At 37.1% G+C, this 24072-nt stretch overlaps 1 protein-coding gene across 16 annotated transcripts in view; it reads left to right on the top strand.

Moving 5' to 3' along the window:
* The window catches only part of MUSK (muscle associated receptor tyrosine kinase), a 94275-nt gene extending 80781 nt beyond the window's left edge, over window positions 1-13494 (top strand). For 4 of the 16 annotated variants that reach the window (XM_007106098.4, XM_028493666.2, XM_028493670.2 and 1 more), the window contains 4 exons: window positions 3326-3527; window positions 4038-4229; window positions 5398-5546; window positions 6703-13494. In XM_007106098.4, coding sequence (XP_007106160.1) covers window positions 3326-3527; window positions 4038-4229; window positions 5398-5546; window positions 6703-7385 — 1226 coding nt within the window. In that variant the 3' untranslated portion in view covers window positions 7386-13494. The remainder of the gene's footprint in view (window positions 1-3325; window positions 3528-4037; window positions 4230-5397; window positions 5547-6702) is intronic. The other 12 variants (XM_055087027.1, XM_055087026.1, XR_008618175.1 and 9 more) reach the window with 11 other exon arrangements.
* The last annotated feature ends 10578 nt before the right edge of the window (window positions 13495-24072 follow it).

The raw sequence follows: 24072 nt of genomic DNA, 5'->3' as shown, positions 1-24072 counted from the left end.
ATTCATGATTTTTGTATCATCCAATAGTATAAAGTTTACAGAGTCAAATCAAATGGTTTTAAAAGGGTCATCTCAAAATCTCTAGGAAAGAATTCAAGAAGGTTGCTTGAAAAGGGGTGTCCTAGAAACTAACGTGTATCAGATGGTACGTTAAGCCTACCAGAATGCAGAAATCTTCAGAATGAAATTAGAAATTTTTTTCATGTCGACTAACTTCCTCTGATTTTCATGTTCAAGGCTCAAATCATATTCATTTCTTGGGCTAGATATTCCAGGCCTAATTGTTTCTGCACTTGGCTAAATGCCAGGACTTGATTTTACCAGCTTAAAGGACTAAGACTTAAAATATCGAAGAAAGAATGCTGCTGGTCACAACTGAATCACTCAGAGCTAGGAAACAAGAACAGCTCTGGAAAACCCTAAAAATCTATTATTCTGGAAGCCTGTCAAATTGTCATTCCCAACTTGAAAGAATGAAAAAGAAATGTTTCAATTCTTTATCACAGAAGCAACCAAAGTTAACTTTGATTGGACTTTTAATTGATGACTGTGATGTTTGTTATCCTTTGATTGTTTACTCATTCATCCATTCAAGCATTCATCGAGGGTTTACCGTATGAAAGGTGCTGACCTTCAATTCTAGATTAGACAGAAATAAGACACACAAAAGCATCCAGATTTCTGCCTTCTACACTGATTATAAGGAATTGAGAGCAGCACAGATCAGCTAAATCATTTTATGAAATCTTTGCTATATGTAAAAAATGAACTCCAGATGTCATAAACTGATCATTTCATCTGACCATATGGTGAGGAATGTCTAAAAATATGTTCCCTGAGTTAAATACAATTATCAAAGAAATTGGCTTTAGCTGTTCAGGTAGGTCGATCGTTGAACAGAGAAGTCATCCTTATTAGGTAGACCGTCTCATATTCTGTGGGAGTGTGTAAAGCCCTCAAATATTTCTTGGCGAGTCTCTTGCATTCTGAGTAAACTCTAAAGGATATTACCAGTTCACTTTGAAGGGTGATGGAAGATTTTTTTTAATCATTAGTTTGTCTTTTGGATATTTCCTTCTTGCTTCCCTTCTCCCTGTCTTTTAATGATTGCTCCTACTTTCATATTAGCATTAAGTTTAGCTCTCCAATTTAAGCACCCCTCCCCACTCATCTTGGATTGATTTTTTAAATCTTCGAATGACTCAGTCCACAGAAAGTCAGAGCAGCTTTCAAACCATCACAGCGGAGCCTGGGAAGTCTGTTACTTCCACCACTGCTGTGATGCTTGATGAGAAATGCTGTCATTGGTCCTGCACGAATGTTTTACTGCTGTGCTAATATTCTTCTAGTTCCAGGTGCCTGCTTGAGTCACAGGGGTAACCAAACTTGGTCTCCACAGGCTTCAAACCCACTTGCTTAGCCACTGGTGCTCAGGGCATAATCACTGCTTCCATGCCTAGACTAAGAAGTCATACGTAGGCATCCCTTATAATCTCTGCTTTTACGTGTCCTATTTCAAATGGCTTCAGGCATCCCTGCAATGAAAGTTCTCCTTTGACTCTGTGAATGTGTTACAATAATATAGTTCCTTCTATGAAATCATTTTTTTTTTTTTACTATATTGCAGTCAATTTCTAATATTTCATTTAGGCTCTTTTAAATCTATGCTCTATAATCTGCACTTTTCTTTTGTGCTAACACTGTCAGGTTGTGATATTAGTATTATAATAACTTGCTAAAACAATCTGAAAGATTTTTCTCTTACTGGAATATATTATAAAACTGTGAAAATTGTGTCTCTTCCAATACTGAAAGACTGTAGCCATAATTCTATAATGACTTCAATTTCCTGATTATGGCTAGTTTCAGATTTTCTGATTCTTCAAATTTGGTAATTAATGTGCTCCTACCATTTTCCTTAAGATTTTAAAAATGTAACTCCATAGTTATATATTATTTCATTTTTATTGACCTTTGAGTCTATTGTTAAAATGACTTTATCATTCCTAATTTTGTATGTTTGTGCCTTTTTCATTTTAAAATTAAAATGTCACCAATTAGACTACTTTGTAAATATTTATCAGAAAAACTATTGACCTATTTTTAAATTCTATCATTTGTGTTATGTGTATTCTAACTTATTAATTTCTGCTTGTACATGGCTGTTACTATATCACCTGTTTTCCTTTGTTTTCTGTAGATTTTGTTTCTTTTCCAAAGTCTTGAATTAAATATCTAGTTCATTCACTTCATTCTTTTTATCTAATGTTAGAAGATAATGCTATGAGTTTATCACCGAACACATCTTTGGCCAAATCTCATCAACACTGCTAGGAAGTTATTTTGTCATCTGTAACTATGGCTACTTTCTACTCTTTGATTGAAAGGTTATTAAAATGTTTCTTTTTTTAATGTCTTATTGGATTTTATTTAATCTATTATTAATTGTATTTTGATCAAAGAATAGATCTGCATAATTTCTTCTTTTGAAATTTACTGAGATTCATCTTTGTGACCTGACAAAAAAGACCGTGTCTGTCAGTATCCCACAAATATTTGAAAATAAGGTTTATTCTGTCTTTTTAGGGTACAAAGTTCATTCTTCACTATTAAGACATTCTTGTTGATTATATTATTAAAATATTCTGTATCCATGTTTTTGTCTTTACTCAGTCAACTAAAAGGATTTAAAATATAATTCATAATGTTGTTTTAATAGATATACAATGGACGTTGCACCCTACAAACAGAGGGACATTAGCATGACATCTTTGGGTTTCCAGTGGTAATACAGATTTTAACTTATTTGTATATTGCATTGACCTTTTTAATAGGAATTTGACAGGAGTTCAACTGTTAGATGATCTAACTTTCTCATTTCTGTCCTACTATTTCCATTTTTCATGTTCTTCCATTTAATTCTGTTTGTAAATCAGCAATACATATGTACAAAACCTCAGCTTTAGACAATCCTGACTTCAATTTCATAAAAATCTTTTATTTAATAACTTAACAATGTCCATGATTGTTGTCAGGTCATCAAAACTATGATGAGTGTAAAGACACTAGCCCAGGATTTGCATTTGTCTTGGAAAAAGTATTTCCTTTCTCTGAGTCTCATCTTCAAAATTCTATGATTCTGTAAGCTGGATTTACTTACCCACTAGACTTCACTGGATTCTTACAATAGTGCTTTATAGATATACAACCAGGGAGAACCTGATACATTAAAACATAATCTTCAATTTAGTTTCCTGATTGCCTGAATACAAAAGTCGCTGCTTAAAAGTTTAAGAATGAGTGAAACTCTGTTGTTGACTTACAGCATTCCCACCAATGACGTCCTCAAAGCCGAGTGTGGACATTCCAAACGTGCCTTCCTCCTCCCTGTCCTCCTCCTCTGTCTCACCTACATACTCCATGACCGTAATAATCTCCATCATGTCCAGCTTTGCCATATTCGTGCTTCTTACCATAGCCACTCTTTATTGCTGCCGAAGACGAAAACAATGGAAAAATAAGAAAAGGTGAGATTCTAGTTTAAGTGAATCACGTGTAGTAACGTTTTTAAAACCTTTACATATTTGGTATTGAAGCTGGAGACGGGAGGAGGGGTATATATAACACTGCCACTTCCCTTATGACAGCCATTGCCTTGCTTTAACGGTAAGCAGCCCCACCATGATCTTTAAAAATGTCAGTGACTTGTTGCATAGGATCACATGTCCTAAGGTTAGTTTTTCACAGCAGATAGAATCTAAACCACAATTTGGAAGAATATGGCCGTTCCTGCTCCCTATCAGCCCCCTCAGCCCCACTGCCACTACCAGATTGGATAGTGACACAATTCCTGAAAAAAAGAATGTAACTTTAGGCTCCAAACCAAATTCTTCGTTGCTCTAAAACGGAAGGATCTTTGGTGAACTTAGCATAATTTGTTTCCTCCTATACACCATGTCTCTTTAGAACCTAAGTCTGAGTACAAAGCTCTCACCTGGTCCTCAGCTCATTATTGATCTTACCTGTCTTACCTGCAGAGAATCGGCGGCTGTAACCCTCACTACTCTTCCTTCTGAGCTCTTGCTAGACAGACTTCATCCCAACCCCATGTACCAGAGGATGCCACTTCTTTTGAATCCCAAATTGCTCAGCCTGGAGTATCCCAGGAATAATATTGAATATGTGAGAGATATCGGAGAGGGAGCATTTGGAAGGGTCTTTCAAGCAAGGTAAAGTTGCCCACGTTAAAAAAAAAACAACTACCAACTGAAATACGTTGTGTCTGAAAAGTTACCAGACATTAACTTGATTCTATGTAATACGTATAATAGTTATTATCAAATTAGTTCATTCTTCACATCATTCACCTTATTTTTATTGAGTACTGTACTTTGAATCTTGATACTTTTCCCCCTCTGCTGGAAAATAGGGTTGTGTATATGCAGAGAATCTTTATAAAGTGTTCCGTTGATAAGCAATTAGCAAAGTTTAATCATATTTTCTTTTCAGAAGAGAATTTCCTTGTACATTTTAAATAATCATTTCTCACATTGCTTTTAGTAAATACTTCTAAAATCTCTTCCATTTTCAATTGCTATAGTCTCCGCTTCACTTAATGTTTACTTTGAAATAGTGTTTCAGTTTAAGAACTCAAAGCCTGATATGTATGGATATTAAATAGATGTTCACAGAATGGCAAGACAGAAAAAGGAAAAAAAAATTATGCAAAAATGTCAGCCAACAATGAGCTCAAAAACACGAGTATGTATTAGGGCCAATGCTAGCCCAGTTAATGTCTTTGTGTGAGTTGGAATAAAATATCCTCTCTGCATGGATGTAGCTCCACAGACACACGGCTGGACCACAGAGTGTGGACTTGGTTTTAATCACCAATTGTTACTTTGGCCTGTTGCTCTTGGGCAGGATACAACCTTACTTCTACTCACAGTGGCCCTGGTATGGAGGTTACATGATTAATGAAAATCTCACACAAATACTTATTGGGAACCAAAAAATATGCAAGGTACCCTTTTAGGCTCTTTAGGGATATAAAGATGAATAAGTCATGGTCCCTGCCTTCCAGGAATTTATATTCTGGCCAGAGATGAAGGGGTTAGGATGGTAATGATAATCCCATTGGATTTGGGCACTTCTGGTTTTCTGTTATTAATAAATAATGCATTTTTCAAACAATCTATGTTGAAAATAACCCCAGTGATTTTTATTCATTGGAGTCAAGGAGCTTTAAGTGTGACCTGCCATTGGCATCTTACTTTGGTTCTGTGGCTCTGGGAAAGGCTGCATGAGTGTGGGGATGTGTATACATGGGTAGTTATCATGTGACTCTGTGTAATCTTCCTGATCTTTGATTTCTTGCTAAATAAATGTATCTCTCAGGGCTCCAGGCTTACTTCCCTATGAACCTTTCACAATGGTGGCAGTGAAGATGCTCAAAGAAGAAGCCTCAGCAGATATGCAAGCAGACTTTCAGAGGGAGGCAGCCCTCATGGCAGAATTTGATAATCCTAACATTGTGAAACTCTTAGGTATGAAAATATAAGTGAAGAAATGTATTGCATCAGAAAACAGAGGCTTGCCAAGTTTTTTCTCCTTCATACTTCACTTACGTTTTTTCTTTCATTCCTTGATCAGAGAGATATCTCTGTTCCTCCCCATAGAATATATTCTGTACAAGGGAGTCGACTATTTCATTAAATCACCTAAATTCAAAAAACTGAAGTTTTAAAAAACTTCTCAGAGAAATATGTTGTCATTTCATTAATTCTTTTACCAATTTTGTATTTAATTTTTTAATTTTTAACTGAATTTATATAGTACATATAAATATAGATTGCTAAAGTCCCTGGAATTAAAAACTAACACCAAAATAAACAAGCCAAGGTAATAGTATTAAAAAAAAAGTTAATGATCTATTTTTATGCTGATATGAAATTGTGACCATCTGACCTAATATTTCAAGTTGTCCATTTCCCTCTCAAATACAGCAAGATTTTAAAATTAACAAATGTCTTCCTGGCACTAAATCTAAGACTCTTTATGTTAACATTTTGTTTCTTTCTGGAATGAACATTGTAAATTTACCTAAATGTTTTACTGCAGTAACCTGAATACTTCATCTAAGATCTTGGATTGTTTGTGTGCTCCTTTCCAAATTTCATACAACAGCTTCCTTGTCATCCTTCTTCAGAAAGGAAGCAGAAAAATAGAGCAATTGCATTACATACTCAAAGCAAACATCCATTCATAAATTCATTCACCCAATATTTATGGAGTACTTGCTCGCCAGACACACGGTAGGTGTGTGGAATTTAAAGAAGACTTAAGATATAATCTCTAGTTTAAAGGGCTAAAATGTTGGGAAGAAACCTCAGCTAAATGGATGATTATAACAGGCAGGTAGATAGGATGCAGGATTAAGGATAAAGAATGACGGAAGGAAAATCTGATCCTGGAAATGTCAGGAGCTGAAGCACCCCATGAGGAGTGATAAATCAGTTGAATCTTAAAAGATAAATAGGAGATGTTTACACAAAGAAAGGGGGTCAGAGTTCGACTATGATGCCCTCAACAGAAAACCAAGGCACCACATTTTCTGATCTGGTCATTTGCTTTCGGACAATTTTTTCCCACGTGTCACTTTAGAAACGCAACCTCTAACAGGAGGCCTTGTTTTGGTTCTAGGCGTGTGTGCGGTGGGGAAGCCGATGTGCCTGCTCTTTGAATACATGGCCTACGGGGACCTCAATGAGTTCCTCCGCAGCATGTCCCCTCACCCCAGACGCAGCCTCAGTCCCAGCGACCTGACCCGCGGGGCGCAGGCCTCCAGCCCCGGCCCGCCGCCCCTTTCCTGTGCCGAGCAGCTGTGCATCGCCAGGCAGGTGGCCGCCGGCATGGCCTACCTCTCCGAACGCAAGTTTGTCCACCGGGATTTGGCCACCAGAAACTGCCTTGTGGGTGAGAACATGGTGGTGAAAATCGCCGACTTTGGCCTCTCTAGAAACATCTACTCAGCTGACTACTACAAAGCCAACGAAAACGACGCCATCCCCATCCGTTGGATGCCCCCGGAGTCCATCTTCTACAACCGCTATACCACGGAGTCTGATGTGTGGGCCTACGGGGTGCTCCTGTGGGAGATCTTCTCCTACGGCCTGCAGCCCTACTACGGGATGGCCCACGAGGAGGTCATCTGCTACGTGCGGGACGGCAACATCCTCTCCTGCCCAGAGAACTGCCCCCTGGAACTGTACAATCTGATGCGTCTGTGTTGGAGCGAGCTGCCTGCAGACAGGCCCAGTTTCACCAGCATCCACCGAATCCTGGAACGCATGTGTGAGCGGGCAGAGGGGAGTGTGGGTGTCTGAGGTCGAAGATGGGCAGGTGGAACTCTCCAGTCTCCTCTCGGACTCTAGGAGCCAGGGGAGTCCAACATCAGAAGGCCCAAGGAAACCCAGATAGGAAATAATAGTAGCAGGCATGGGTACCATGCTGTTTGTTTCTCAAAAAAAAAAAAAAAAAAGCCTGGGCAGAACTCCTGGGGTGGGTGGAAAGTGGGTGATGGGAAAGGCAGGGGAGGAAAAATGTCAGATAATTGGAGATAACTACTCTTCCTCATGGGGAAAGTTTGTATTACATACTGTACAGGAAAGAATGTCATCCTGTTCAGTTCCTGAATTGGCTGGCAGCAGAGTAAGACTCTGCTGTATTAAATTTTGATACAAAATGCAGCTGAGAGCTCCATTTTTAATAGAGTTCATTCCCGTCCATTAGGAAAGTAGCGTATCTTCCTGTAAGAAGTTTAGCTCAAGCACAGAAAACTACAAAGAAGGAAAAACCATTTATCGTCTCCTCACCCAAAGACGGGTGTTGATTTTTTATTCAATATTTCTTGAGTTTAACTCACACTTTTATATTTGTTTGTATTCTACAGAGTTGTGGCTTACTTTATTGATAGAAGGTTTCCAAGGAATAAAATGATAAATCAGCAAGGCTATATTCTTATTGTGATAAGAAATAAGTTCCCTTTTTCTGTCTTTGTGTTTCTTCTTTAGAAGTTTTTCCTTTGTGTGCACTTGTCATGAACTTAATCTGCTTATTTTATTCCTACATTTTCTTTTCTGAAAAAATCTTTTGTGGCTAATTAATTTACCTTTTCCTTTGAAAGTTTTTTTGGTACTTTTTCTTTGCTCTTATCTTTATTTCTTCCTTTTTTCAGAACTCGGTTCTTTTTTGGTTATTTAGCTATTTTTTCTTTTTATTTCATCCATACAACAAACACCCTGGCAGAAATAATAACTTTCTGAATAACATTGTGGACTATTACATATATACCTTTTGCAAAGTATTACCATTTTCTTCTGCACTTGCTTTTGAAGCCACACATTTTAAAGTTGTCATTCATTAATTTTATTGCCACAGTCTATTAAATCTCTTTATAAAGCATAGTTTATAATATGGGATTTTACAAGATGCTCTTGTGGCTCTGAGTTATTGCAAACCTGATGTTTGTGCATTCTGACATTTTTTTCCTTCTAGAAACCAATTTGATAGGCAGTAGAATTAATGTAGGGCTGCTTATCAACTTTCTGCATGACTATTCACCTATCTTGTTACATCTTATGATTCTTACAAAGAAAAAAAAAAACCCTCTGGAAGTCAGATTCTTGGTGCACAAGATTTCTCAGTGGTGCCCACACAATATAGCTTTATCTGAGGCCAACATGGATGATATGAGTCTCTCCTGATATAGTGTGAACCCAAATTCTCCCGAAAAGCAAATAAACAGGGAAGAGAAAATAGCAGTCTACCCTATATCAGCTTACTTTCATTCAACCTAATTGGTAGTTAGGGCAATGGAGAAATGGTCTGAATTCTTGAAAGTAGATTTTCAACTGCTTCTGGAAGTCTCTACCTAAAATCTCCAAATGCAGCTGCATGCAAAAACTTTCTCATCTTTGCTGGAAAACCTGCCATTTTCTTGTTCATAGTCATTCCAGGCAACCAAGACAAAAACACAGACTTGTCCCTCTCCTTCACCCATGAAAACTCTATCAGTTTACTTTCTAAAATTCTCCTGGACACACCACCTCCCCTTCAATCTGGCTGCCCATTACGCACACTCTATCACTGCCTGTTGTCTCATCTTTCTACCATTTCATGGCAGAGAAGATTCCATGGGCTATGACAATATGTGCTTACTAACAATTCTGATTTACAAATAAGGAAGCCAGAAGTTAGCACTGAGACCTTGAGAGGTGCCTTAGGTTAAAGTCATGATGGTAAGTCCAAAGTTAAGACAGTCATCCAAAGGGCTAGATGAGGAATAAGGTTGCAGCATGAGTCAAGCAGGCAAGCGGCCAGCAAAGCAGAAAACTTGGAGAGGGCCACCATCAAGGCTGGAAGTTTCCATAGTTATCCATGGCATGACACATGTGTGTGTCATATATGCTCTGCAAACGTCAAAGACGTCTTCAGTTTTCCTCAGCTGACAGAGTTTTATTATAAAAGAAAGACATGGAAGTCAGGCCATTCAGAAAAACTACTCCATAGAAAAGCAGGGTCAGGACAGTTAGAGGTTACTTGGAGGACCTGCCATTGGGGCTAGTGCTGCTGGGAACGTGTTGCCCCTCAGAACGGTTTCCATTGCCCTGTTCTACTGTCTGCTGCTTCGAGCTGTGCTCTGTTTCCCTCCCCATTGCTGGATAACTGCCCTTACTTTCCTGTCTCTTCTGCATGCCTTCCACAGCCTCATAGATTCTCTGTGTGTGTTTTAGGCTCTGCTATTTAAGATTTCAAAGCAAAAAAGTCAGAGAGACATAGGTAAATACAGTGAGTGAATGAGTACGTGAGCAAGCAAGGAACTGTTATATAGACCATCCAATTTTACTAACTATTTAAAGGAACTGAAAACTAAAATAACAACTAGAAATCCCATTATAGTAACAATAGTAATAAGAGTAATACCATCAGCTAGCATTTACTGAATGCTTACTCTAAGGCATATATATATATATATATTTTAAGCTGGTAGGAATATTTAATTGGCATTTTGATAAATTGGCAGAGTCTGCTGGCTGTGGACTAGTGTAAGAGTGAAAAAATCCTGGAGGGTACAGATTTAAAGAAACTCCATAACTTTTGTGAGATTTACCTCCAAGAACTTAACCAGGTATCATGTAACAAAGTCCTACATTACATGGGAAAGAATTTGACAGTCTTGTCTCAGCTAGTGGAAGATAATTACTGCTTAGTCCAGATTCTTCCAGCTTTTATGTCTCACCTAAGGAGAAACATTTCAGCTAAAAGGGGTGAGGACTTCAAGGACATAGATTGGGGATGATATAGCTAGGGAAGCAAGTAAGTAGCAGTGGGGAGAAAGCTATATACAGGAGAAACACTTCTGAAGGTTAAAGGCTCTGATGAAAAAAAAAGTAGACAACATGTAAGAACAGATAGGTAATATAAACAGAGATATTGAAAGTCTAAAAAAATGCTAGAAATAAAAATACTGTAATGAAAATGAAGGATATTTTTCATGGACTCATCAGTAGAATGGACATAGCTGAGAAAAGAATCAGGGAGCTTGAAGATACGTCAGTGGAAATGCCCACAACTGAAATGTAACAAGAAAAGAAAAGAGCCCTGAATATCCAACAACTGTGGGACAATTTCAAAAGGTGTAACATGCACAATTAGAATACCAGAAGGAAAAGAATAAGACTAGAACACAAGAAATATTTGAAGTAATATTTGCAAAGAATATTTCAAAATTAATGACAAACACAAAACCACAAATGCAGGAAGTTCATGCAGAACAAACACCAAAATTTCTGTACCTAGGCATATCATATTAAACTGAAGAATACTGAAGACAAAGATAAAAATTTGAAAGTAGCCTGAAGGGGGCCAGGAGGGAATGAGACAACCTACGAGTATAAGAATTACATCGAACTTCTCTATAAAGCACACAAGTGAGAGAGTTGTATATTTTTAAATTGAAGTAAATATATTAACTTAAAACATACAATATCCCTGTGATGTCAGTACTATCATTATGCCCATTTTTTAGGTGAGGAAACAGGCACAGAGAGATTGTGTAACTGGCCTTAAGCACACAGAGCAGCAGAGCCTAGGTTGTGACCAAAAGACGCTGAACTCTCAATCATCATGCTGAGGTGCTTCCAATGATTACAGAGGGAACAAGTGAATCACAATGACTCTGTGGAGGTGAGTTGTAATTTGCATGTAGTTTCAAAGCATACACCATACCCCTTATACTCCTGATTTCCTATCCCAGTCTTTTCATTGAATAGCAAAAAAGTATATTTTAGCACTGTCAATTTAATAAAAAAATCCAATTGATGGCATGTGTATTTTTTTTGTTAGCTCTAAATGCATTTTCAAGTTTTGTCGAGATCACTGTCTTATTTCCTTAGTGGTCATCACAAGGTTCTCTATCTCAGGGACATGGGCCCAGTATTTACCAGTATTGTTTTCCTTTTTAAATACAGATTTTTTTTTCCCCATTGTAAAATCATTGTATAACTTCAAAAAGATCAGGAGAGAGACTCACAGGGTCATTGTTACCAAGTGTCAGGACAGGCACCAGTGAAGCACCCACAGGTGATGTTAAATGGTTGAATATCAAACAAGACAAGAGTTCCAGGGCACCAAAAGAACACATTCCCTGGTATCGTGATAGAGCAGAAAAGGAGCACTCCTTCCACTTTGCAGGATATTATAAACCTGTTCTATATCATTAACTATTTTTCTAAAAGTTCAGTTTAATTTCTGAATAATATTCCATTTTATGGATATACCATAATTTAATTAATTTCTTATTTTTAAAATATTTGAGTTTAAGTGAAACATTTGAGTTTTTTCCAGTTTTCGCTATTAGAAACAATACTCTATTGGTCATCCTCATTTGCACAAGCCTATAATTATCTCCTATGGAAATTCTGAAAAAGGGAATATCCAAGCCAAATGGCATGAACAAAATTAAGGCTTTTGTTTGTGTCGTCATATTCTCTAGAAACACTGTTCCCATCTCTGCGTTGTACAACGGATCTCATAGCCCTAAACATTTGCTGTCATACATAGAGAATTAATTCTCTATTTTTTAGAAGGCTTTTTTCTACTTGGTTATAGAAAAAGATGATCTCATTTTGATTTTATTTTTAAATTACTAGTGAGGTTGAATTTTTCTTGTTCCCAGGTCATTTATAGTTCTCATTTGGGGAATTATCTATAACTCATTTTTCTATTGCATAGTTCATTTTCTAATTGATTTGTAAGTCATTTTATTTAATAAATAGTAAACCTTCATCATACGTTGCACAAAAGAGAAAATACATACATACTTTTATTTTAAAATAGCATTTGCTTTATCATTGCAAAAGCAATATTTGTTTATTTTTTTAAAAAAGAATAATAAGCAACAATATACAAATAATAAAGAAAATGAAAAAACACCAACCAGTGGTAACTAACATTAACTCATGATAAATATTGTTCCAGTCTTTTTCATGTAGGTAGGTAGGTAAATAGGTAGATGAGAGATAGAGCTATAGAGAGACAGACAGATAGATAATCCTTTAAAATGAAAACAAGATCATACTGTTTTATTGTTTAAAGCTTTGGTTTTATCACTGAGTGTATCAAACATCTTCAATATCAACAAGTATTCATGTGCAACATCACTTCTGATGAGTGAATAATATTCTATTATATGAACTTACAATTCACTTAACTATTATTCCATTGTTGGACATTTGGTTTATTTCTATTTTTTTGTTATAAAATACAGTATTTTGATAATCCTGTTGCTAAATTTTGTGAGCATCTATCTCGAGTGATTTCTTAATGTATAATTCCTAGATATATCAATAGAATTTCTAGATCAAAGGGTATATATACTTTTAATGCTTTTAATACATTGACAAATTACTTCCTGAATTATTTTGTCAATATATAATCTTCCAGCTAGATGAGAGCCTTTTTCTTTCAACCTCACCAATACTGAGCACGAGCATTTTAATAATTGCCAACGTAACAGTTTAAGTTTTTATTTTGTAGCTTATGCTTACATTTCTTTAAATAAGATAAAGCTGAACACTTTTTCAATGTTTTGAGGACAGTTGATTTATTCTGTGATTTGCCTCCTATTGTTATTTTTCTATTGGGTATATCTCTTTCTTATTGCTTTATAAAAATGCTTTATATATTGAGTTAAAGTTTGTCATACATGTTTCAACCACTTTTATAAAGCTAAAAATGTATACTTCTATTTGTCTTTTACTATCAGATTTTATTAATCAGGAAAGAAAGTTGAATTTTCAGTCTACTGCGATGATTATGGCTTTTTCCTTAATCTGTCAACATGTAGACATGTAAGAATTGATTTCCTAATGTTGAAATGTTGTTATGTTCTGACAATAAATGCTCTTTGGGGATCACATTAGTCTTTTAATTTACTACCAAATCTGTTTTATTAACATTTATTTGCATCAATATTTATAAATTCATGAAATTAAAAGTTTATTGTTTTCTTCTCTGTTAGAGTTTGGTATCAGTATTATGATAGTTTCCAAAACTTAGGAGTTTCTTCCTTTGGATCTTGGTTAGTTTTTTAAAAATAACTGTTACTTATTAATAAAAGCACTACATAGACATGATCTTTTAAACACTCCTAAGAAGTGTACAAATAAAAAATAGAAGTCCCCTCTTCCAAATCATCTCTAGTTCCAGCCTAAGTACAAACCACTTTACTCATTTCTAGTTTCAGTTCTGCTGGCAATGACCAATGCAATTCTAACAAATATACTTAATCTCTTTCTGAATTGGTCAATTAAAAAAGGTGTGCAATATCTCCCTTCACGAAAGATGGGCAGGTTAGAGCACTTTTACTCAAACCCCTCTCGGTTTTGAGTTATTTTAGTTAACTTCTTATTATCAATCATGTTATTTATCCTTATAACTTTAAAAAATACACTTAAACATCAGTGTATTAAAAATACACTTAAACGTCGGTCTCCCAAGGCAACAGACATGAAAGCAAAAATAAACAAATGGAACCTAATCGAACTTACAGGCTTTTGTACAGCAAAGGAAACCATAAACAAAACAAAAAGACAACCTACAGATGGGGAGAAAATGTGACCGACAAGGGCTTAATTTCCAAAGTATACAAACAACCCATACAACTCCATAACAACAAAAAAACAAACAACCCAATCGAAAAATGGGCAGAAGACTTAAATAGACATTTTTCCAAAGAAGACATACAGATGGCCAACAGGCACATGAAAAGATGTTCAACATCGATAATTATTAGAGAAATGCAAATCAAAACTACCATGAGGTACCACCTCACACTGGTCAGAACGGCAATCATTAAAAAGCCTACAATTAACAAATGTTAAAGAGGGTGTGGAGAAAAGGGAACCCTCCTACACTGTTGGTGGGAATGCAAATTGGTACAGCCACTATGGAAAACAGTATGGAGGTTTCTTAAAAAAACTAAAAATAGAGTTGCCATATGATCTAGCAATCCCACTCCTGGTCGTATAACCTGAGAAAACTATAATTCGGAAAGATACATGCACCCCAATGTTCACTGCAGCACTATTTACAATAGCAAGACATGGAAAAAACCTAAATGTCCATTGACAGATGGGTGGATAAAGAAGATGCGGTATATACGTGTGTGTATATATATATATATATATATATATATATATATATAATGGAATACTATTCAGCCATAAAAAAGAATGAAATAATGCCATTTGTAGCAACATGGATGGACCTAGAGATTATCATACTAAGTGAAGTAAGTCAGACAGAGAAAGACAAATACCATATGATATCACCGATATGTTGAATCTAAAATATGACACAAATGAACATATCTACAAAACAGAACTAGACTCACAGACATAGAGAACAGAACTGTTGTTGCCAAGGAGGGAGGTGGGGGAGGGATGGACTGGGAGTTTGGAGTTAGCAGATGCAAACTAATATATAGAGAATGGGTAAAAAACAAGGTCCTACTGTATAGCACAGGGAACTATATTCAATATCCTATGATAAACCATATGAATATGAGAAAGAATGTATATATATATATATGCAAAACTGAATCACTTTGCCGTACAGTAGAAATTAACACAATATTGTAAATCAACTATACTTCAAAAAAAATAAACATTTAAAAAATACACTTAAACAAAGGCTACCCATTGATTCTGGACTATGTTAGATACAATTGAAGCTCACACACTTCCTTCTATCACTTTTTCCGTCCCCCCTATGTTCTATCACCTGTTTCTATGCTGTACAGCTTTTTCTATACTGTCCAGCTGTTTCTATGCTGTCAGGATCTATAATGTTTGCATTTTTTTCCTGCAACAAATTAAGATTTGAGTGTTGACTCTAGGTTGATTCTAAGCTTGAAAAAAAAAAAAAAGAAACAATGCCTACAACAGTGTGATTATGTGATACTCATGCATTGTCACACCAATAGTGGTATTTAATTATTTTAATTTGATAATCTATTTTAATATCCATTAATTCTTTTTATTTCCTCTATTTTATGGATGAAGTGTCATTTAAAATATCACAGAATTTTATGTTCTCTTCTGTTCTTAACATTCTTTTTTTTTCTTTCTCTTTCTTCTGCCTCCTCATTCTTTTGTTTTCCACAAATGTCTGGTGATGGTTGATTTAACATACATCATTGCAAATGAAGAGTTGTTTTGATTCATATAGGTGGCAGGAGTGTAGTTCCTCTGCAATTTTGTTGGAATGTTTATGCAGCACGGCCTCTCTTTAACGGGATGGCTCCCCGTGGGCTCTGCATATGTGCTTTGTGGGGAGGACTTAGGCAGGCTGAGTTAGAAATCCCACAGTTGCCAAAGTGATCAAAAGACTCTACTCTGAGGATATAATGCTTTGGCATATTTCACTCCTGGAGAGAGCTTTTATTCCTTCACCCCTTCCATCCCCTCCAAGAGTCTAAGCTTCTCCCCCTATTCTCCTCTTCCTCCATACCTAGATTCAACACACACAACTACTACCCTTCCCAGGCAAATCTTCCAGTCTATTCAGAGAGCATTTCGTGGGGCTCCAGCTGGTGGGAAAACCTCTCAGTCCACCTATTCTATATATAAGCCTCACGTTGCTCACCCTGATTGACAACTCAGAGCCCATCCCTGTCCTCTGCATCTGCTGACTCAGAGCCTGGAGTCTTTATTCATGTGAGATCACTTCCCACCTCCCCTGAGAGCCGGCTCCTGTGCTGCAGGCTGTAGTTTACTGTTTCCTGCGTTATTCATGAATAAGAACATTAGATACCTTCTGCTTTCCAAATATGTGTCAACATGATGGCACTTCGATTGGTTTCGACATGTACATAGATTTATTCTTATTCACATACATTTACTGTCACATCAATGAAATCTTGGGAGGAAAGGAAAGGAAGGGGTTCAGTCAGCCTACCATTTTGATGGAGAAGCCTCTCTGGAATAGTTGGTAGTTTAGGAATTACCTGCTCACTCCTCCTCAATCTTCTTTGTTGATTCTTTCCTTCCTCCCTCCTTCTCCTAGCCTCTTAAGATTGGAACATGCCACAGCTCAATCCTTGGGCTTCATGTCTCTTTTATGTATGGTCTCCCTTAGTGATTGCATCCAGCCATCTCAATCATGGCTGTAAATACCAGCTAGATGCCAACATTTTTATCTTTAGCTCAAACCTCTCTCCCCAGTTTCATACTTCTAAGAACCTATTATAGATAAGAGCTTCAAATTCTGCCCCCCAGAGCCAGGCTCTCTGCTCTATTTCTATGCTTGATCTACATTCAAAGCTGAAAAGTGCTTCACAGCTCGGTATTGCCTCTCATGTCAGGGAGGAGTCTTAGAGCCTCTCCAAAATGAGAGCACACTTGGTGTCCGGGTGCTGCACTTTTTCTCAAGAGGGCAGATTGTGTCCATTTTAATAGCTTCCAATACCCTCTCCCATTTCTGTTACAGCTGGCAGAAATTCACGAGTTTCTTGCATGGAGCTGTTACCCATTCCTGTTTTACAACACTGATACACATGTTTCCTTTTAAACATGGTCTACGTGCCACTTTAGGAGAATTGGGGAGGGGAGAACTTGATGCTGTGCTCATTTCACCACTTTAACCAAAATCTTCCTTATTGTGGGGAGGATTTACCCTGTCCTGTGGATTCAAATCGTCACAGAACATGTATTTCAGGTCACCATTCTTTTACTTGTTTTAGATCTACTTAAGTAGCACAGACACCAAGATATATGCACGTATAGACCTTTACTTGGGTCCTGATCACCATGGAAACGATGGCACCACTCACTCAGTGGCTTTTGGTCCTGTGAGTCATCACATCATCATGATATAGTGGGAAATTACAACAGCAGGGAAGACTCATAGGCGTGAGGGTCTGATTTTAAAAAAGTCTTTGCCACTCAGCCATAAAAAAAGAGTGAATGCCATTTGCACCAACATGGATGGTCCTAGAGATTATCATATTTAGTGAAGTAAGTCAGACAGAGAAAGACAAATACATGATGTTGCTTATATGTGGAATCTAAAAGAAAAAAAATGATACAAATGAACTTATTTACAAAACAGAAATAGACCCACATAGAAAACAAATTTATGGTTACCAAAGGGGAAAGGTGGGGAGGGATAAATTAGGAGTTTGGGATTAACATATACACACTACTATATATAAAATAGATAGGAAACAAGGACCCACTGTATAGCACAGGAAGCTATACTCAATAATTTGTAATAATCTACAAGAGAAAAGAATCTGAATATGTACATATATATGTGTGTGTGTGTGTCTGTGTAACTGAATCACGTTACTATACACCTGAAACTAACACAACGTTGTAAATCAACTATACTTCAATAAAAAATAATTTAACAAATAATAAGATTAAAAATTATAAAAAGTTAAAAAAAAGTTTTTAAAGTCTTTGCCAGTGCATTTCTTACAAACAAAGATATATGTGTGTATAGATGTTCACCTTGCCTTCTAAAAGATTATGTCGTCTGAGTATAAAGCAAAATAAAAGTGGAGAAATAATTACGACTTCTCAACCTTTACGTGTCTTCCTTACTGGATCCCTCTTCACTGAAAACTTCTAAGAGATCCAAAAGGGATACTTATTCGTGTAAGCTTCGTCATCATACCTGTAATTATGCAAGTAGCCGTCATTCCTCTCCTTTCAAACCACAGCCTCTGGAAAGTACATGCCATATTTAGAATTGTGCCCCTAAGAAGAGAAGCCACCTGTACTATCTAAAGTTATGTCAGAGAGATGCTAGCCACAAAACACACCAGACTGAGATACACACACTGTCATTTTCTGGGCGTGCTCTTAACTATTTAGAGCTGTGATTAGAATTAGAAGTGTTGACATGACACTGCTTTCTGAACTTCTTTTTTAGCCATGTTAGCACTATAGTGGTTTGCATGATGCTCTTTCTTATTTCAATTGATGCTTTACTCAAGGAAGGACTAAACGTATGATTTACTGTCAACATCACTTTTGTTATCTTGGGTTTTTAAATTATTGGGATGCATTATATTTAAGGATCTTAGGGAAGTCTATCAAGTATCATGTATTCGTTCATTTTATCGTCACTCATTTAAGTCAGCTTTCTCAGGAGAGAATAATGATCCTAGGATCACTGTCCACATCACTCCGCTCAGCTCACTTTGCTTAGGATAACCTGAAAAAAGAACCACGGATTTCAGCCTAGCCCCCAAACTATTCTCAGCAGTGACAGGCAATGAGGGATAAAATAACTGAGGAAGAGAGACAGGCCTACAGAGGGGTGACGCTGAGTGAGCAAAGAACCACAGGTAAATTCGATGTCTAAGAAGGTAAAAAAGACCAGGAAATGCCTGAGGAGTCATAATTTTTGAGTTTTAATAATAAGCGTCTAATTTTAGGACAAACTTCTTTATCTCAGTTTCTATGGCTGACAAATCCAGTTTCCAATTATGAGATCAGTTTTGCAAAGCTTGATGAAATCAGTTTTTAATTTTCGAACACAAGATAATTTTGGAAGGAAGCATGCCTCTACTCATCCAATTTTTTAAAAACTTTGAAGAAAATTCAATTTTTCCTCTCAAAGCCCTCTTTTCTTATTGCAGTACATGTGAATTTGTCTAGCACTTGCCCAGAATTTATCATGACTAGGTAAATCATTATATCTGCAGCACGATCAAAATGATGACTTCAAGATACCACAGCTCTGAAGGAAAAACCATTAATCCTTTAACACGAATCTTTGACACTTAGATTCTCCACTTTAGAAATCTACACTTAGATTTTTTTCCCTTAAGATTGCCTTGTATTATTTAGTAGTCTGCCAGTTTTCCATTAACAATAAACTTCGAACATATTTGTATATTTTAAATATGAACAATTACTTTAAGGGCTGTATAATAAACCATTATATACATGTTGCATATATACATGTTGCATCTAGATACGTTGTATCTAGACAGACAGCAGATAAAGCAGTGAAAGACATGGACTCAAGCACTGACTCACATCCCAGCAACTGACTTAATCCCTCTATGCCTCAATTTTCCTCATTTATAAAATAAGAATAATAAGACCTAGTTCATAGGATGATGGAAGAATTAAATGGGTTAATATGTGGACAATACTTAGGAAAGTGTCTGATACGTAGCAAATACTACCAAGAGTTTTGCTAATATAACTCTAATTTTTACTATTATATAGGTAGCTGCCATGAACCATAGCTAAATCTATAGCTGCCATGAACTATAGGTAACTCATTGCACATACCTTTTTTACTATTTCCTAAGAATACAGTAGAACTGAAGTAATTGGGTCAGACTCAATACACATTTTTAGGAATGTTAAGGTATGTTGTGAAATTACCCTCCAGAAATCCTGCAACAATTTATACAACCAACAGCAACATATGAAAGTAACCATTTCTTATACTGGCTACCTTAGAATGTCATCAAATTTTAATATTTATCCATTTTCATAAGAGAGACCTTTTATCTCCTAGCTTTAATATGATTTTTTTTTTAATTCCTGGAGACATCGTGGATTTTTTTCACATATTTTTATCAACTTTCTTTTGGTCATTTTGTAAATTGTCAAGGACATGTTACTGTTTCTTTCGTACTGATTGTCCTTCATCTGTTTAGTTCTAGTTTTTTGGAATTCTTATTAGAATGCATGACTCGGAACTGCCCTTTATATTCATTATCTTTACTCTCGTATTAATTTCATATCATTTTCCTCTGGGATAGGATAAATGTCTCAATCTGATTTTCTAATTCATTATATCTCTTATCTAAGGATCCAATCTGCTTTTAACTGTTTCCATCGCATTATTTGTTATTTTCATTGAATGATTTTTAATAATGTATTCACGTGAGTCAGACTCTAGAGGTTATAAAAACCTGTACAGCAGACTTCTGCTTCCGGAAAGATGGAGGAGATGTACTTTTCCCTATCCTGCCCACTAAATACAACTAAAAACCTTGAACATCACATATGAAATAAACATAAGACTATGACAACATAAGTCTTATGAAATATAAGACTATGAAAGGTGGAGAGAAGTAGGCAGATTGGCTCAGAAGAAGGAATGACACAGTGGTGAGTTTCCTAAATTTTCCTGTGGCCTCAAATATCTCAGATTTGGAGCTGAAGAAGCTGGAAACCCTGAAGCACCAATGGACATACACCCCTAAATGCTCTAACTAAAGTCTGTTCTCTTTAACCAGGAAAAAGGACAGCCTATTAAGACAGAAAACTTCCAAACAATAATTGCTCTATTCCAGCCAAACACCACAGAAAAATCAGAGTTCATTCCCATCCAGGCCAGCAAAGGTTGAATGGGGGCCTGGACTTCCACCCTCACCCATCCATAATGAGGGGCTCAAACCCTGCAGGAGTGGCCTCAGAAAAGTCTGAGTGAAGTCAGGAGCTAAGACTTTCATCCCCGCTGGGTTCTAAATATGTGTAGAGGAAGCATTTAAGGTAAGTATATTATGAACAGGGAGCCTAGAAGGATGGAAAAGGAAGCAAAGTTTCCACACTTTCTTTATACTGGTAGAATGTCAACACCAATCGACTACGATGGGTTACATACAAACACATAATGGAATATCTGGAGCAAAAGCTAACAAAACTATACAAACAGATATACTTTACAACACTACTGGTAAATCAAAATGGAATTCTAAAAAATGTTCCAGGAACCCACAGGAAGTGAGGAAAAGGAAAACAGAAAGAAAAAAATGGAGAGAACAAACAGAAAGCAACAAATAAAATGGCAGACTTAAGCCCTAGCATATTAATAATTATATTAAGTGAAATTATTGTGGGATCTTCAATGTTTGGATGGGCTCCCTGTTCAAGATGGGACACGGAGCACATGTGTTTGCCTCACCATGTGGGGTCTCAGTGGACTATAGATTTTGATACATTTCTGGAAGATAGAAAGCAGATGGAGTCATGCTGACAGAAAACATAACACAGGAAACAGAAGAAGGTTGCAGTAGAAGTGGAAACCATTCTTCTTGACTAAACCCTTGAGACTGTATCCCTAGATCTACTAACTAAAATATTATCACCTGGCAAAAGGGGGAATTCAGGCCCTATGTATGGTGATCATTCTGTCGGCAGTGCCTGGGCCCTATCATTAAGTATTTTGACCACCACACCTAATAACAAATCTTTAGTCATTCCTCCCTCCAACCCATCCATTAATTTTTTATTATTTATTCGACCAAGAGTTACTGATTAGCTACTAAATGCTAGGCACTGTTGTAGGTGCTGGGGAAACAGGAGTGAACACAATGCACACGATCTTGGATGCGGTAGTTTCCGTGCTAGTGGAAAACAAACAATACACATGAAAACAAAGATAAAAGAAGATCATTTTAAACAGCAGTGAGTTCTATGAAGGCAGAGACTTTGCACAAAGTAGTCTATTTCCTTCCACCTGCTCACTACAAATAAATGTATTAACTATTGAACTGCTACAGCATTCCAAGGGCTGTCTATACGACACCTACCCCAAGTGATGGGGCCCCCATCACCATCAGCGAGTGATGCAACTCTAGATTCCCATCCTTAGAGTGTGCTTCCTGGTGCCACTCCTAGGTCACTGTTTTAGGTCAGGTTCCCTAAGGGTCATGCTGAAGATGAGGATTCCTATGTCAGTGATTTACTGAGGACATGTTCTTGGGGAAAAATCCTTAGGGAGGGAGGGAAACAGAATTGGGCAGCAAAGAAGCTGGGCAAAGGGGTAGTTTCAGCTGACGTGTGACTCAGCTTGGCCTCACTGGGAGCTCTGGAGCGTGAATCATACCCCAGAGGTTGTCCTACCCCGTGGCAAAGGCAACTGTACTATTTATTATGCCTGTGCTTTGGTCAGCCTTGGGCTAGAACCTGCCCCAGGGCAGGCAGAGGAGTGGTGGCAGGTAACCTGTCAGGCATCACCACTTGAGACACATGCTTCGGTCATTGGAGGGGAGTCCTCTAGAGAAACGTGTTGGTGTAACAGCTGAGGCATGGGTTTTAGAGCCTAGGAAGGGAAATTTGTGTGGAGTTTTAAAGCCTCTGCTACACCACTGTGGTCTTCTGCCATTCTGAGAATTCTGCTACATGAAGTTCTTTTCCATGTGCTTCCCAGACAGTCTTCTCTCATGGACCGTTAACCCAGATTCACCTACTTCTACCTTGCAAAACAATCCTCAGAGTTTCTGACTTATAAATGACACCCTCCCCTGGCTTGCATTGCTAATACAGTGCATAAATCCTCTCACTGGACTTTTTTTGATTGACTCTGTCGAAATTTGGAAGAGGAGAAAGCATTAAAAAATGATACAAATGAACTTATATACAAAACAGAAATAGACCCACAGACATAGAAAACAAACCTATGGTTACCAAATGGGAACGGGGAGGGGGGTTAAATTAGGAGTTTGGGATTAACATAAACACACTACTACATATAAAATAGATAACCAACAAAGACCTACTGTATAGCACAGGGAACTCTATTCAACATTTTGTAATAACCTATAAGGGAAAAGAATCTGAAAGGGAAGAGATATATACATATGTATAACTGAATCACTTTGTTGTACACCTGAAACTAACACAACATTGTAAATCAACTATACTTCAATTTAAAAAAAAAAAGATTAAATGGTGGGCTGAAATCACTGTCTTGAATTCAAAGTCTGAGTTTCTTGACTTCCTGAACTTTCAGTTTGGAAATATTCTTATTATCAGGTTTATTTTTACGGATGTAACCTTGTTAAGGAATCATGACACATTATAGACTTTTATGTTGAACACCTCCTTGCATACTGCTAGTAGATATGACATAAATCCTGGTAACACAATCAGTCTTTTAGGTCGGTCCAGGATCCAGCCTTCCTTTCTTGTTGGAGCAGCAGCTGAACTTCAGGGGAAAGAAGGAACACTCCAAATTCAACCTTAGCTGGCTACCAAATGAATGAGATGGAAACTGCCTACCCCATATGAACAGCACATATTTAACCCATATGTTGGTCTTCTTCCCTACGAGAAAGCTTCCACTGATTACTAGTCTTCGGAGATGTGCATTCTCCCAGGCTTTTGGAGTCCTCAAAGTGTCACAAATGCTGAGAAGAAACAGGGAAAGAGGAAGGAGAAGAAGCAAGGAGACAATCTTCTGCCCTCTTTACTGTTTACAAACCATCGTATGTCCCTGATTTCTGTCCTGGATGCAATCTGGGTTTTCAGCATTTTAAGAAGAAATTGAGAAATTTTTCTGTAGCTATGATAAAAAAATATTTCTGGAGGTCTATGATGCTATGTGCTGGAAATGCAAAAGGGGAAGTATACCAGTTCAAGTTTAGTAAACCATAACTCTTCCTGTTGTCAAGGATTTCACAGCTTTGCTCACACTTGGGAAAGTTCTCAGAGCAGATCTGACAATATTTCACAAATACCACAAAAGAAC

The sequence above is a fragment of the Physeter macrocephalus genome, chromosome 9, assembly GCF_002837175.3.
Source record: "Physeter macrocephalus isolate SW-GA chromosome 9, ASM283717v5, whole genome shotgun sequence".
In the NCBI taxonomy this organism is placed as follows: domain Eukaryota; kingdom Metazoa; phylum Chordata; class Mammalia; order Artiodactyla; family Physeteridae; genus Physeter; species Physeter macrocephalus.
Note: the sequence above shows the minus strand (reverse complement) of the source record. Positions and strands in the feature narration are given on the sequence as shown.